This window comes from Lolium rigidum, chromosome 1 (assembly GCF_022539505.1).
Source record: "Lolium rigidum isolate FL_2022 chromosome 1, APGP_CSIRO_Lrig_0.1, whole genome shotgun sequence".
NCBI lineage: Eukaryota > Viridiplantae > Streptophyta > Magnoliopsida > Poales > Poaceae > Lolium > Lolium rigidum.
This window is the reverse complement of record NC_061508.1, coordinates 65,459,725-65,473,575: the sequence shown is the minus strand read 5'-3', so window position 1 is coordinate 65,473,575 and position 13,851 is coordinate 65,459,725. Positions and strand designations below refer to the sequence as shown.

At 46.1% G+C, this 13,851-nt stretch overlaps 1 protein-coding gene and 1 long non-coding RNA gene across 2 annotated transcripts; both read left to right on the top strand.

Annotated features, from left to right (window-relative positions):
* The first annotated feature begins 1,182 nt into the window (after window positions 1–1,182).
* On the top strand, window positions 1,183–2,343 carry LOC124674717. Its single transcript, XR_006993068.1, has 3 exons — window positions 1,183–1,476; window positions 1,576–1,710; window positions 1,817–2,343. It is a non-coding gene; the product is annotated as an uncharacterized LOC124674717 (long non-coding RNA).
* A 6,994-nt stretch (window positions 2,344–9,337) lies between these two features.
* On the top strand, window positions 9,338–10,881 carry LOC124685440 (jasmonate-induced protein homolog). The gene is made up of 3 exons (XM_047219792.1): window positions 9,338–9,406; window positions 9,818–10,185; window positions 10,483–10,881. Exons 2-3 carry the CDS (start codon window positions 9,832–9,834, stop codon window positions 10,663–10,665), a joined length of 537 nt encoding a protein of 178 aa, XP_047075748.1. The 5' UTR covers window positions 9,338–9,406; window positions 9,818–9,831; the 3' UTR covers window positions 10,666–10,881.
* Window positions 10,882–13,851: the final 2,970 nt, after the last annotated feature.

Sequence of the window (13,851 nt, the reverse complement as noted above, 5' to 3'; positions counted from 1 at the left end):
TTCGACCCGTCGTCCCTGTCGTCAACAACGTTGTCATCAACAACGTTACTGCTGCGACATCATCTGCTACACCTCCACCGCCACCTCCACCAGATCGGTACGTGCGACATATCTCGATATGTTTAGCGATGGATGCTTTACTGTTTATGCTGCTGCTACTCATGTTGATTAATGCATCTAGTATGTTCGAGTTTCACATATTAGTAGTTGTTGTCATCATGCTTTATATTCTAGAATTAATCATGGAAATTGTGCCTAATTATCCAACAGAAAATTTACTTTTTGAGATGATGCGATAAGCAGGAGTTCTTTTCCGATGAGGGGGTAAAGGATTCTTGTATTTTAACCATTGCTTCTAGTGCTATCAATACTCAACGAGAGCCTCTTCAAGTACTCTCCCCATGGCGCTGATATATGCAATGATAAAGGCATGTGTTGTCGTGTCCGTCCATTTCGAAGGTACACTGTAGAGATGCCCAAAGGAATATTCGTTAATGGTTGTGGTACATAGAGAGACAAAATGAAGATTCATCTCCAGTTAGTACCTTATCCTGGTTTGGTTTCAGTGGTAGAATTTGCATCATCATTTACAGTGTCAGGTGGTAATTCTTTTTAAAAAGGGGCGATGGTAGTATTGTAAATTTGTAATCCTTGTTGAGGTTCTTTGAGGCTGAGATAAGAAATAGGAAATGGAAGTACATATTGTACAGGTGAATATAGGGGCTTTTCTTATATGCTGCAGATTAGAAGATTAAGTACTACTACTTGCTTCGATAAAATAATTCATGATGACATTTAAGTATCTGGGTCTGCAATGAAATAATTTAATATACACATTACCATCACTAAATATTTGAAAGAGAACTGATATAAAAGAGACACATATATTCGGTTATTTGCAACTCCAAGCCATATAATAATAGCACCCAAGCATGAGTGTGGATGTATACTCTGCCGCTCGTTTGAACCTTGAGATTCGTGCAAATTGGACGTGCGTTAGACATTTTGTAACCCGTGTGCAATTTCCAGTCACATCAAACTCTCCTTTTTTACTGGTTTTTCATCGTCTGACCCGGTGTATGAGCCTAGGCTCTGTTTTCATGTCGGGACGTGTACAGTTTATGCAGCTATCCAGAAAGTAGTACTCGACCGGTCCTCCATTCCCCATCCATTTTTCAGATTTACTCGTGCTCTTGCCGTTGGCAGAGACCACTCATTTTCCCCCGTGCCGGCCATCTTCCCAAGGTGCGGCGAGAGCTCCGGCGTGCCACCTCTTGCCGCAAAACTACCAGTCAACTCCACCCGGCCGCCGGGAGGCCTACAGTAGAACCTCTACACCGCGTCGCCGACGCGCAGGTACAGTACACCGTCGTCGTGCGCTGTCGCCGTCACCACCGAGCCTTCTACACCGCGCCAACGCGCAGGTACAGTACGCAGGGCACAATGGTTCTGGAAAGCTCACTCGAGATCTCGTCGGTCAGTTCGTCTTGCCTGCTCTTCTCATTCACGCAGTAATCCATTCAGTTTTAATTGGTTTTAATCTTGCTGACGCCTGACCTTGCATGTCTGTTTCAGATCGGCCTTGAGGATTCAGGATCCAAAGCAGACGATGAGGTGAGCGTTGGATATGATGGCCACGGCAACGATGAATAGCAAGCCATTGCCGGCGGGGATGGGAATGAAGTGATTTTGTTGTTTGTTCCTCCTGAGGTTAGTTCAGTTGCCCGCGTCTCCAAAACTGTAATCAACTGCCACAGAGGGAAGCATCTTTGCTGTTTATAGATAAATATCTGATTCTAACAAGAATACATCTCAGGTTGCTCCGGGCTTTGTGATCGAGGAGGAGTATGTGGCGGAGAGCATGGGCGCCGGTGGCGTCGGCCTTGCAGTCGGGCTGGTTCAGCTCGAGGACAGCGACTCTTCTTCAGATGCAGGGTACCAAGACGTCGACGAGGGCGACGACGAGGTGCTAAGCCACCGGCGTCGTTTTGGCGACGACGGCGTCCGCAACCTCATGCAGGGACGGGGCTGCGCTCGTCTAGTTTGACTCAGCTTCGGCCGTCCCGGAAGCCGGGACAAACTATTGTCAGTTAGTAGTTAGTTGTCAGTTAGCATTTCAAGGTCAGATTAACAAATGCAGACGATGTTTTTTTAGTTCTGTTGTTCCTCTAGATTCAGTAACTGGCTTGGACAGCAGTTTAGAGTTCAGTTGTTTGTTTTGGGATCCATTTAGTTCGATGAAAACTACCAACCAATGATTCTTGTACTCCCTTCCTGTGTCATGTAAGCTGTTCCAATGTCATGTGAATGAGTTTTATCAATGAAAATGGTGTGTGTTGGGCATCCTTTTTTTGCAATCTCCCGCTCTGTCCTGGCTTGTGTGTGTTGGACATCCATTTGAAAATTGGAAAACTTCTGCTCTGTGTTGGGATTTGCCCACAGATCGATCACATCAAATTAGTCGAACCCACACACAAACACAAAATTTATCGCCAAGGGTGCGTGTCGCACCCTCTAAATTTTCCTCTTTATTGCTTTTCTGTTTTTCCACAACTCACAATACAAACTTTGACCCTGGCCTTGCTTATATACACGCAAGCCAGCCTAACTATGACCAAGATCGGCAACTTGCAAACCGACCCAACATCCTATGCCTACTCTGTCAGGAACAAAGGAAACCTGGCCGGACTCAGCTCGTAGACGAGCTAGACTATGACCTAGATCGACTCAAACTAATCTAACTCCAAACCGGACACGCCTAACAGCCATGCAAGGCAACTTCTAATTAGACTAGCTCTAGACAAACTCTAACGTAGTGATTAGGACAACAATTAGTACTATCTAGTACACATGTGCTAATCACCAAACTTAACCAGAGACAAGATTATTATTTCTAACAATCTCTCCCTAATTTTGACTTGTTATCTCCTCGTCCTTTTTCTGATCTTGACTCCTTGCACATCTACGTCTTGTCTAGGTCTCGCTCCACGACAAGTTTAATTGGCTCTCCCCAATTTTGACTTGGCGAATTTACGGAACAACTCAAGCATGATCCGGACTACCCAGCCACGCTAGCAACCGTGGAACAAACCGTCCACCCTAGCGCAATACATGCCGACTACCTCGTGGACTACACCATCCACTCCAGCCTCATGTGGAGACAGGTCCTCATTAAAGAGACTCCCCTTCACTGGTTTACCGCCCCCTTCACACTTGACATTGATCCTCTCGTCGAGACACGTAGATGACTTGGTTGAGGCACGCTGACAGCTACCCGCTATCCTCTTGTTGCGTCTTCGCCCATGGTGATATCCCTCACCGGACAGTCCCTCAACCTCCACACGCTTCAACTGCAACAGATCCTCACAGAGACAAGCACTTGGACACAACGACGACTCACAGACTCGACGACGACCGACGTGCCAACTTGCACGACCACGACTGCTTGACTCATCGGACTCCTCCGAAGACGACTTTGACGAAAAACCCGCGGACGACGATCTTGACGAGACTCCCGGTACCACACCTCGGCACCACCTCTCCCATCAACGACAACACACTATCAACCCTTCCGTGTTGCTCCACCGAGCAACGATCGCCAGCCGCCTCGCTAACAACAGCGCGACGCCTGCTCCACCCGGCCGCTTCGCCGAGCGACGGTCGCCTGCCCCGAGGCGCTAGTAGGGTCGCCTCCCCGGGGCAAGCGTGACTTCAAATCTTGGACCTTGCTCTGATACCAATTGTTGGGATTTGCCCACAGATCGATCACATCAAATTAGTCGAACACACACAAACACAAAATTTATCGCCAAGGGTGCGTGTCGCACCCTCTAAATTTTCCTCTTTATTGCTTTTCTGTTTTTCCACAACTCACAATACAAACTTTGACCCTGGCCTTGCTTATATACACGCAAGCCAGCCTAACTATGACCAAGATCGGCAACTTGCAAACCGACCCAACATCCTATACCTACTCGGTCAGGAACAAAGGAAACCTGGCCGGACTCAGCTCGTAGACGAGCTAGACTATGACCTAGATCGACTCAAACTAATCTAACTCCAAACCGGACACGCCTAACAGCCATGCAAGGCAACTTCTAATTAGACTAGCTCTAGACAAACTCTAACGTAGTGATTAGGACAACAATTAGTACTATCTAGTACACATGTGCTAATCACCAAACTTAACCAGAGACAAGATTATTATTTCTAACACTCTGTTCCGTGGGATGCGCTATGAATTTCCAGTATTCGTGGGCGCGTGCAAAGCTCTGTCTTTTTTACAGGTGTGTCTTGGTGAGCGCTGTGTTTTCGTTGACAAAATAAAGAGGCGACCGCCATGTTTGTCTTGGCGCTAGCTAGACGATAAACCCGTGGGTAAACCCTTGTATCAGATCACAGAAACTGAAATGTACAATGGTCGCTGTTTTTGCGGGATTCCTGGGTGACGGCACGGTATGGATGTAGTAGTCTTCTCCCGGGCATCATGGTAGTGGCGTAGTGGCGAAATAGGATCAGATACGTCTTCCTCCTGGCTGCGGTGGTGACTCCATGCCTGTCCAGCTCAGCCGCCGGAGCAGCCGCTGGAACCTCCACCGGAGCAGCTGCCATGCACCGTCGGCGTAGCTACCGAGCCGCCGGATCCGCCGCTGGAGTGCTGGCCAGATGCGTTGCAGATGCGAAGAGAATACTGAGACATGGTGTAGCTAGGGGAGGAAGGAGTGGAGGAAGGATGGTGGAGAAGGAGTTGGGGAGGGGATGGTGCACTATGGTGGAGAACCAGAGTAGAGGGTGACGGGAGAGAGAGAGAGGAAGAAGAAGTCAAGCAGTGCCGGGAGAGAGACCGGAGGTGAGGAACCAGCAGTAGAACTGAAATTCAAACGTACTTTAGGCATAATTCGGGTGCTACGATCGATATATACATTGCATTTAAGGTGGTCATCGGCGACCACCTCCAAAAGTAAACTAATTTCGCTGGCGGCGAGCTACTATGCGCACCGCGGCAGACTACACCGTCGGCGGCCTACTTGGAGTCGAGGTCAACAACCTCCTACTTCACCCGGCGGACGGCCGCCTCCTTCTGTGCAGCCTCGTACTCGCGCACGGCACGGATGGTTTTCGCTTCCTCGCGGCGGAAGCGCGCGCGCGCCTCGGCGGCGGAGTTGACAGCCACCTGCTGCACCACCGTCGCCTCCTCCTCGTCGTTGAGGACGAAGTCCCCGAACTTCAGCTGGAGGGTGCGCACCGGCACCTACTCCTCCGGCACCTCCTCCTCCTCCTCCTCCTCCTCCTCCTCGTCGTCGCTGCTGTCCGAGGCGGGCCGCCACATCGCACGGCCAGACGCGGCCGAGGACGACCCCTGCTGCTATTTGCATAGCGCGCGAGCTTCCCCGGCGGCGTCAGATCCCAGTTGGTCCAGCGCCGCACGCTTCGCTCCGCTTCCGAGCGCCTTCGCTGCGGTTCCATTTGTGCCGCTCGGCCTCCGACTGGAAGACGGGGGGGGGGAGAGTTGCTCCCGCCAATCCGCCTGCGTCCCCTGCCTCCGATGTTAGCCCCGACCATGCGGTCACGGTGGTGGTGGACAGAGAGGAGAAGCAGTGGCGGTGGCTCCGCAATTGCTCGCCGGAAGTCCAACCGTGCGCGCGGCCGAGGGGGCGGGGGCGGCAGAGGGAGTAGGGTTTTGGAACGCAACTCCCCTCCGCGGCCTGTATATATACGGGTCGACGGTCCAGTTTCTCGGGCCCCCGAACTTCCGATACGGGCCAGCCCACCGATTCGCGTGCTGTTCTGCGCCACTTTCGGCCCGAACCCGTAAATCCGCCGAAAAAATTCAGTTCCGGCGGGATTTACGGGTTCTGTTAGAGATGGTCTTAGGTCCCTAGATATACATGTCTGCCTTCGTAAAAAAAGATATACATGTCTGCCATGGAAATTTGATTTCTCTTTTCTTTCTATTCCATGGCAGAATATGTTCTACGTATTGCATGTCATTGTTGTTTGCCACTAAATATATAAGATTCTTATGGGGCACAAATTCTCCACACTTTATATGTGGGTGCAAGCGAGAATATGTTCCAACAGTTACAGGTCGTGTTTTTTTTCCAATCTTGGAGCCCGGCGATTGAATTGCTCAATAGAAGTTGTGTCTTGTGTGTGTTTGTGGTCTGCAAGTGTGACTGCATTGTAATCATTGTTTCTTAAGAACTTTTTTTTGCCGTCCTATTCATTTTTCTATCATTGGTACTTCTCCATGTTAGAACCATTTACTCCAAACCAGTCAGAAATTGATAATGAAAAGAGAAAAAAAATTACACACACGTGCACACACCGTGTATATACACCAAAGGCGTACCATATCTTTATAGAAGACAGAAGTTTTAGTACAAGACGACTACAACTCGCTGCGAACAACGAGCGCAGAACGAACTCCACACCGACTAGTCCGAAGATAGCCAACACCGAAGTTCTAACTACAACACAAAGAACCTATCCAAAAATGATCATCAAAGCCACGTCTCGCTCCACAGCGGATCCCTCCGAGGATCATCACCTGCAAGAGAACTCTCCTTGTCAACGCACCATCAAAGGAGAAGATGGCGGGACTTGGTCGGCTTCGAGAAAGGCGTCGTCTTGGACTCTTCGACGATGTCGTACATAGTTCCCCGGAAGATCAAACTTGGACAATGACGGACACTGGAGGAACGCAAAGAGAAACAGCAGGCCGTGTCTCCAACCGCAATGCTCCCAACAGAGGAACGACATCAAAATGCCGCTAATGCGCCGGTTCCACTCCAAACCTAGGCTTTCGCCCGGAGACACCACCAACCCAATGCGGGAGCACGGAAGTGCCGGCACAACTCAACGACGCCTCCAAGGAGGGAAACGACGCCCACGGGCGCCAACACCGGCAAAGCGGGCTAGACTTTCGTGCGTAATGCCGCACACCGCCCACGCTACCCGCCGGATTGGGGCCCCTGATCCTGTTGTCCACACCGCCACCGCCATAGCACTTGTCATCGCAGCCATAGTCTAGTGCTCCACCAGCTCCCAGCACGGCAGAAACGCTCCCAGGTCCACCTCCAGCCTAAACGGCGAACAACAGCAGGAAACCACCAACCCTCCGGGCTCCAAGCAGGATCAGGTCGCCGTCCCGCCGTGCAAGGCCATCAGGCCCACAACGACCCGGCCCGAAACCCATATCAGGCCCAAGAAGGACCCAGATCCGAGCCCTGCGCCTCCACTCCGTCTTCCTTGTCGGCACCATCAGGGGAGTGATGGCGCGTGTCCTCCTCCTTGGCCGTCGGCCGGCCTCCGATGCGCCAGGACCTCCCCTAGCTGCCGCCACCACCAAGCTCCTTGACCCTCGTCACCGCCCCCGTCCAGCATCGAAGCTCCACCGCTCGCCCGCCGCCGCTGCGTGTGCCGCCGAGGTTCACCACTCCTCCGTGTCTCCCCGCCGTAGTCGGAGAGCAACTCCAAGACCACGCACGCCACCCGCGCCTCGCTGGAGACGTCCCCTCACGCGCGCGAGGAGGCCTTCGGGGCGCGCCGACCCCACCCGCGGCCTTCGACGGCCGGGCACGTCCGCCACCGCCGGCGGCAGCAGCGGCCAGGGAGAGAGGATTTGGGGGCCTTTTGTTTTAGGGTTGGGGTGCCTCCGGAGCCACTCGCGCGAGCGGCCCGGGAGGAAATGGTATCCAAACAGATCCTTAAGCCCCTTTAGGTACATTCCTTCTAGTTCATCTTACAGATTAATTATGTTTTTATGGTCTACACCACGTGTCGGTCGGGTGATATATTTCCACGGTTGGCCACTTCCTAGACCATCTATTCTCACTTATGTTTTCATGGTATATGGGAAGTTCGATCATTGGGTCATGAAAACTCTGCATGCAACATATTATGTATATGTATGGAACATCATTGCACTACATTTTCCGTACTTCGCAGAAAGTGATGAAAATGTTGGAACATTTGAAATCCATCCATATGGCAAAAAAACCCAATGTATACAAAAAATCGTTCATCGAAAATACTTGTTAAAAATAGATCATAACAGCCCATGCAACTGATGATAGGATCCCGCAGAGCCCATGGAGTGCACGGTCTTGCACAATTTTGTAGGTGCCACACGCGGTGGCGGACCCAGGACAAAAATTACCCGGTGTCTACTTGGGTATCACATAAGTGTGGATATCAAGCAATGATACACACAAAAATTGAACGCTTAACAATTCTACATATACTATATACTAAGTTGTGTAACATCCGATTTTTCTCCATATTTTGAGCTCCTTCTCAATTTTTTTCTGCTTGACACATCAGGATTTGGGATCCAGATCCTCCGTCTCGGTAGTTCCCACTAATTCTAACGCGGGTGTGATTTGGGTGTCCTTCGGGCTACAGCGTAGTGGCCAGCCAGTCGTGCAACTATCCTGAGTTCTTCTACGCATGTCTAAATGGAGGGTACCTAGGATACCTATGTCTGTGGTATAATACTTTAGTCTAGCGGGGCGCCGACGGCCGTGAGCCTTTGCTAATTAGATTAATTATATTTGTGGAAGTGATATGCTTACATTAAATAAAACTTTCGACATAAATATTAAGTGATGATATCAAGTTCAGTCAGAAATCACCAAAGGTTCCATATATAAAAAATTGACATATGACAGCAAAATAAGGCTTTATTCCCCGATATCCTATAAAATGGAGGTCTTTTACGGATCAAATATATTTTGGCTGTTTATTTTTGTGGATCCAGCCACTTCGGTGCCAGTCTCGGTGCAGAGTTCGATTGCGCTTCCCCAACTTGAACACCACGGGCCGCGGATGGAGAGAAAAATGGGAAAAAGGGTAAGAAAAAGAGGAAAGAAAAAAAAAGCCTTGTGACACTAACAACTGGAACACATGTGCAAGCAAAGATTTACGGATCACACTTTTTAGGCTCCTTCTGAGCCTGTAATGTTTTTTTTTTTAGGATTTTGTATACCATTTTACAGGCTTAATATTTAGGCATTTGTTAGATATACTCAAACTAGTACATACATAACAAACCCATCAATGGCTGGCGACAAAGTCTACAGGAAACTGAAGCTATCTAAGGCTGTGATCCACTTAGAACCAATTGAGACACATCTTAGTAACAATACAAGTTTACTGAAGATACCTAGTTGGATAGGGAATTTACTTTTTGAGACGATGCGATAAGCATGGATTCTTTTCCGATGAGGGGATAAAGGATTATTCTATTTTAACTATTGACTTTTTTTTTCAAAATATGTTTACCATTGAGTCTAATGCTATAAATACCCAACGGGGTGCCTCTTCAAGTACTCATTCCATTGCACTCATATCTGCAATATCTCCTAGGCTGATCTCAATCACCACCTGCTCTATCTCCATACAGGTAGCTTGTTTTTTGTATCTCTTTTTTACTTAATCAGTAGTAGTAGTAGTAGTAGTAGTAGTAGTAGTAGTAGCCAAATAAATTAGTACGTACTAGTTTGGATAAAATGTCAAGTTATACAGGTTTATTTTTGTTCTTTGTACTGAAATTACTAATAATCATAAACATATTTTCCCGCTGACTTTTGTGGGAATACTATATTTACTCCATGAATTAGGAGGGCAACGTGCAGATGTATGGATACATGCATGGTACGTAAACACTATAAAAATAAGTCCAAAGTTGGAGATTAATCAACATATAGGATTACTTTATCTTGATTAATCTTTGAAATTTTTTGTCATGCAAAAACCATCTAGAATCTTAAAATCATCTACTATACCAGCTTGACTTAATATTTTTACATTTAAGGATTGACGCGGAAAATGGCATCAGTCCAGTGTGAGATGAAGGATGTGCAACTCACTTTGGAGGAGAAAGCATGTTTAGATGAGATGATCAAGCAAGCTGAGCGTTCCTTGGAGCCTCATGAACTGTTAGCGGGTGCTTTGAACAATCAAACAGTGGGCCCCCTGAGCATTGTGGCTACCAAGATATTTGCAGGACAGGTTGTCAGAAACTTCCCCAATCCTCTTTGCAATTTGGATGGGTTCGCCATGTCAGGCACGTTCGCGACAGGTGTCAAGGCTGCTGTGGTGTATTCCGCCAAAAACAAAGCTGGTGTTGAATGTGGATGGCTCCTTGCTTTTAACGATACCAACAATGCTGTTGGAGTGAGGGTAAGTACACAATCATACACGCTCTTTTACTAAAAACTGATTATCATTTCATATTTTAAAAAGCTCAACTTCTTAGAAAAATAAAAAATTACTAAAAAGGAAAATATAAAGTGATGAGATGATAACATGAAACATTATTTCTTTTTGGAGAAATAAGCTCATCATTATAGATGTGGTAATACAATGTGTCCGAAATAAAAAAACACGTGGCAGTGATTTATTTTATTAATTCCATTAATAATTTGAACATTTTCTATAATTAATAATAATCTTGTCATCTTCTATGAAATGGGGCAGGTATTTGCTGAATGTGGCCCTAAAGGTAAATTCAGCAACATCAATTGGGCACAAGTTGAACGGAAACTGGAGAAATCTGGGACAATTGCTAAGGCGCATGACTTGGAGACTGGAACCTCACTCTATGCTGGCATTTGTGGCCCTACCGGGAAATCTGCTGCTGGTGCAGTATTCCTTGGTTAAACATGCTTGAGCAATAATCTACTAGATCTGGTGGAGAATTAAATATCGTAATAATGATGCAACCGTGTTGCTAGTAGCGATCATGTGTGATATGCTACATATTGTACCTTTTATTTTCAGTTCATCTTTTTTTGCACTTTGTAATAAATAAGGGCCGGTTACACCTTAGTGTGCAGAGGCCAGTAATAAGAACTAGATCCACCGGATCATTATCTATCATAAATGTCATATGATCTATGTGTGTATGTTTATTAATGTTTAGTTTGTCTAATTATGACATCTAATGGTATTGTATCTTTGATATGGCATGGTTTATACTTAGATAAAAAAGAAGATAAAGTGGTCTTCAAAATTTGAGTTGATTTTTTACACAACCAACATTGCTATTGCATATTGCACAATGGCACAGGATAGGACATCATTTCCTAAAGAATAATGTAACAAGACAGATTTAAATATAAATTTGGTGATTATTTTTGGGAACAACCAAGGATAGGACAGCCAATTTATCTGTAAAATACTTAGATAATATAGTGAATTCACTCCTACGGTAGGTAATAGTTTTTACAAAACAAATGTCTTAATAACCTCCTGAACTATAGGGGTTTATCTATCTTACATAATTTTTTAGCTATTTGCAACACCCCATGTATTAACCCATCATGTACATGCCACCACTCATTAATAACAACCAAGTCACGTGATAATTAGAAATTTTTACATCTAAAATATGTATTTAAAAAGTGTGTCGATATAAGTCAACCGAACATCCACAGAGCTGTAACCAACAAACATTACTGTATCATTATGTGATATAGCAACGGACATATCAAATATAGTGCAACGGATCTCACCACGTAGATCTATATGTGATAATGTGTCCAGCTATTTCTTTTGAAGATACAATGTGTAATAGTCTAGATACTAGGCTTGGGTGCTCGCAGCCTACGAATTACTAACGATTCATAGGGCTATCCATGTCGGATCTGGATCTTGTTGACTAAAACGGGTCTCTTCAAGGCACGACTTAAACTACTTACATTTAAAAAATAACCAACGATTAAACTATGTGGTGCCTCCATGAAAACCATACACCGGGTTTAGGCAACCCGATGTGTTTCAAGTTGGGAGTACACCGGGTTCTTGCACTCAAATGTGTGCAAATCAAGACGGTCAACCTATTCGAATTCAAATATACATTAGTTTATAATTCAGTTTCTCACACTCAACGTGTGCGATCACAAACGTGGAAATAAAACCTTGATGCATACCATCACAGCCGCGGGAATATCATCATCACTATCTATAATTTCCATTGACTCGGTCAATGCAACACGCAAACCTGTTCTGTGACGAAGACCAGCCATTAGGGTAACTCATGGGTTTCTACTCGAGTGACAAGGCAACTAAAATCTTGCAATCTTATTAATGGTTTTACGAACAAAGTTGCGAGTAAAATTCATGCAGTAAAGGATCGCACTTTTTAGGCGCGTGGCTTTAGACGTATCCTTCTGATCATGTAAAGTTTTTTTAGGAGTTTGTATACTATTTTAAAGGCTTAACATTTAGGCATTTGATAGATATACTCGTACTAGTACATACATAGCCAACCATCGATGACAGGCGACAAAGTCTACACGAAACTGAAGCCATCTAAGGCAGTCCACTTAGAACCGACTGAGACACATCTTAGAAACAAAACGTTGTTACTGTAGTCTGTAGATACCCAACTGGGTAGGGAAAATTTACTTTTTGAGATGATGCGATAAGCAGGAGTTCTTTTCCGATGAGGGGATAAAGGATTCTTGTATTTTAACCATTGCTTCTAGTGCTATCAATACTCAACGAGAGCCTCTTCAAGTACTCTCCCCATGGCGCTGATATATGCAATGATAACCTTGTTCCGGATAGGGTGTCCTGATCGTTGGAACCTTCAGGTTGTTTCTCGGTTAGGTCAATGTACCTCAAACTGGCACAGGGAGCATCCATCGCTCACTTTCGGGATGTTTGGGCGGCTCGGATCCCTCTTAAGAACAAGATCTTCTCCTGGCAACTAGTGCTGGACAAGTTGCCCACGAGTCTCAACATCGCGTCTCGGCATGGGCCTGGAAACGGCTGTTGCAAATTGTGTGGTAGGCCGGAGGACACCGCACATATCTTCTTCAGCTGTTCCATAGAAATCTTCGCTTGGAGCGTGACCCGCCAGCTGATGGGGTGCAGCTGGTGCCCCGCTAATTTTGCGCAATTGTTCGCTATCATCTCTAGTCTCTCGGGTAGATTTAGAAGATGCGTTTGGCTTCTTTTTATTGCGCAATCTTGGGCATTGTGGCTCTTTAGAAACAAGATGACCATTGAGTCGAAGTTTATGAAACATCCCGCTAATATTATCTTTAAAATGATGCTTTTTCTTCAGCTGTGGAAGCCCCTAGCAAAGCCTCTGGATCGGCCGTGGATAGAACACGCGATCGCCGAGCTCAATCTTCTTCACGACGCAGCGGCCCCAAGAAGGAATGACCAAGCCACCTGAGCTGCACCGGCGCCCCCTGATGTTGTTCGCTACTCTTCCTAGCTCGTTTGTTTGGCGAAGCTGTATGCCGCAGCATGTAATGTTTAAACTATGTCTGTGCTGAACCTGAGAGCTTTATTAATTTAAAGTCGGGCAGTCCATGCCTTTTATCTAAAAAATATATGCAATGATAAAGGCATGTGTTGTCGTGTCCGTCCATTTCGAAGGTACACTGTAGAGATGCCCGAAGGAATATTCGGTAATGGTTGTGGTACATAGAGAGACAAAATGAAGATTCATCTCCAGTAAGTAGTAGTAGATAACCTTATCCTGGTTCCAGTGGTAGAATTTGCATCATCATTTACAGCAGGTGGTAATTCTTTTAAAAAAGGGGCGATGGTAGTATTGTAAATTTGTAATGCTTGTTGAGGTTCTTTGAGGCTGAGATAAGAAATAGGAAATGGAAGTACATATAGTACAGGTGAATATAGGGGCTTTTCTTATATGCTGCAGATTAGAAGATTAAGTACTACTACTTGCTTCGATAAAATAATTCATGATGACATTTAAGTATCTGGGTCTGCAATGAAATAATTTAATATACACATTACCATTACTAAATATTTGAAAGAGAACTGATATAAAAGAGACACATATATTCGGTTATTTGCAACTCCAAG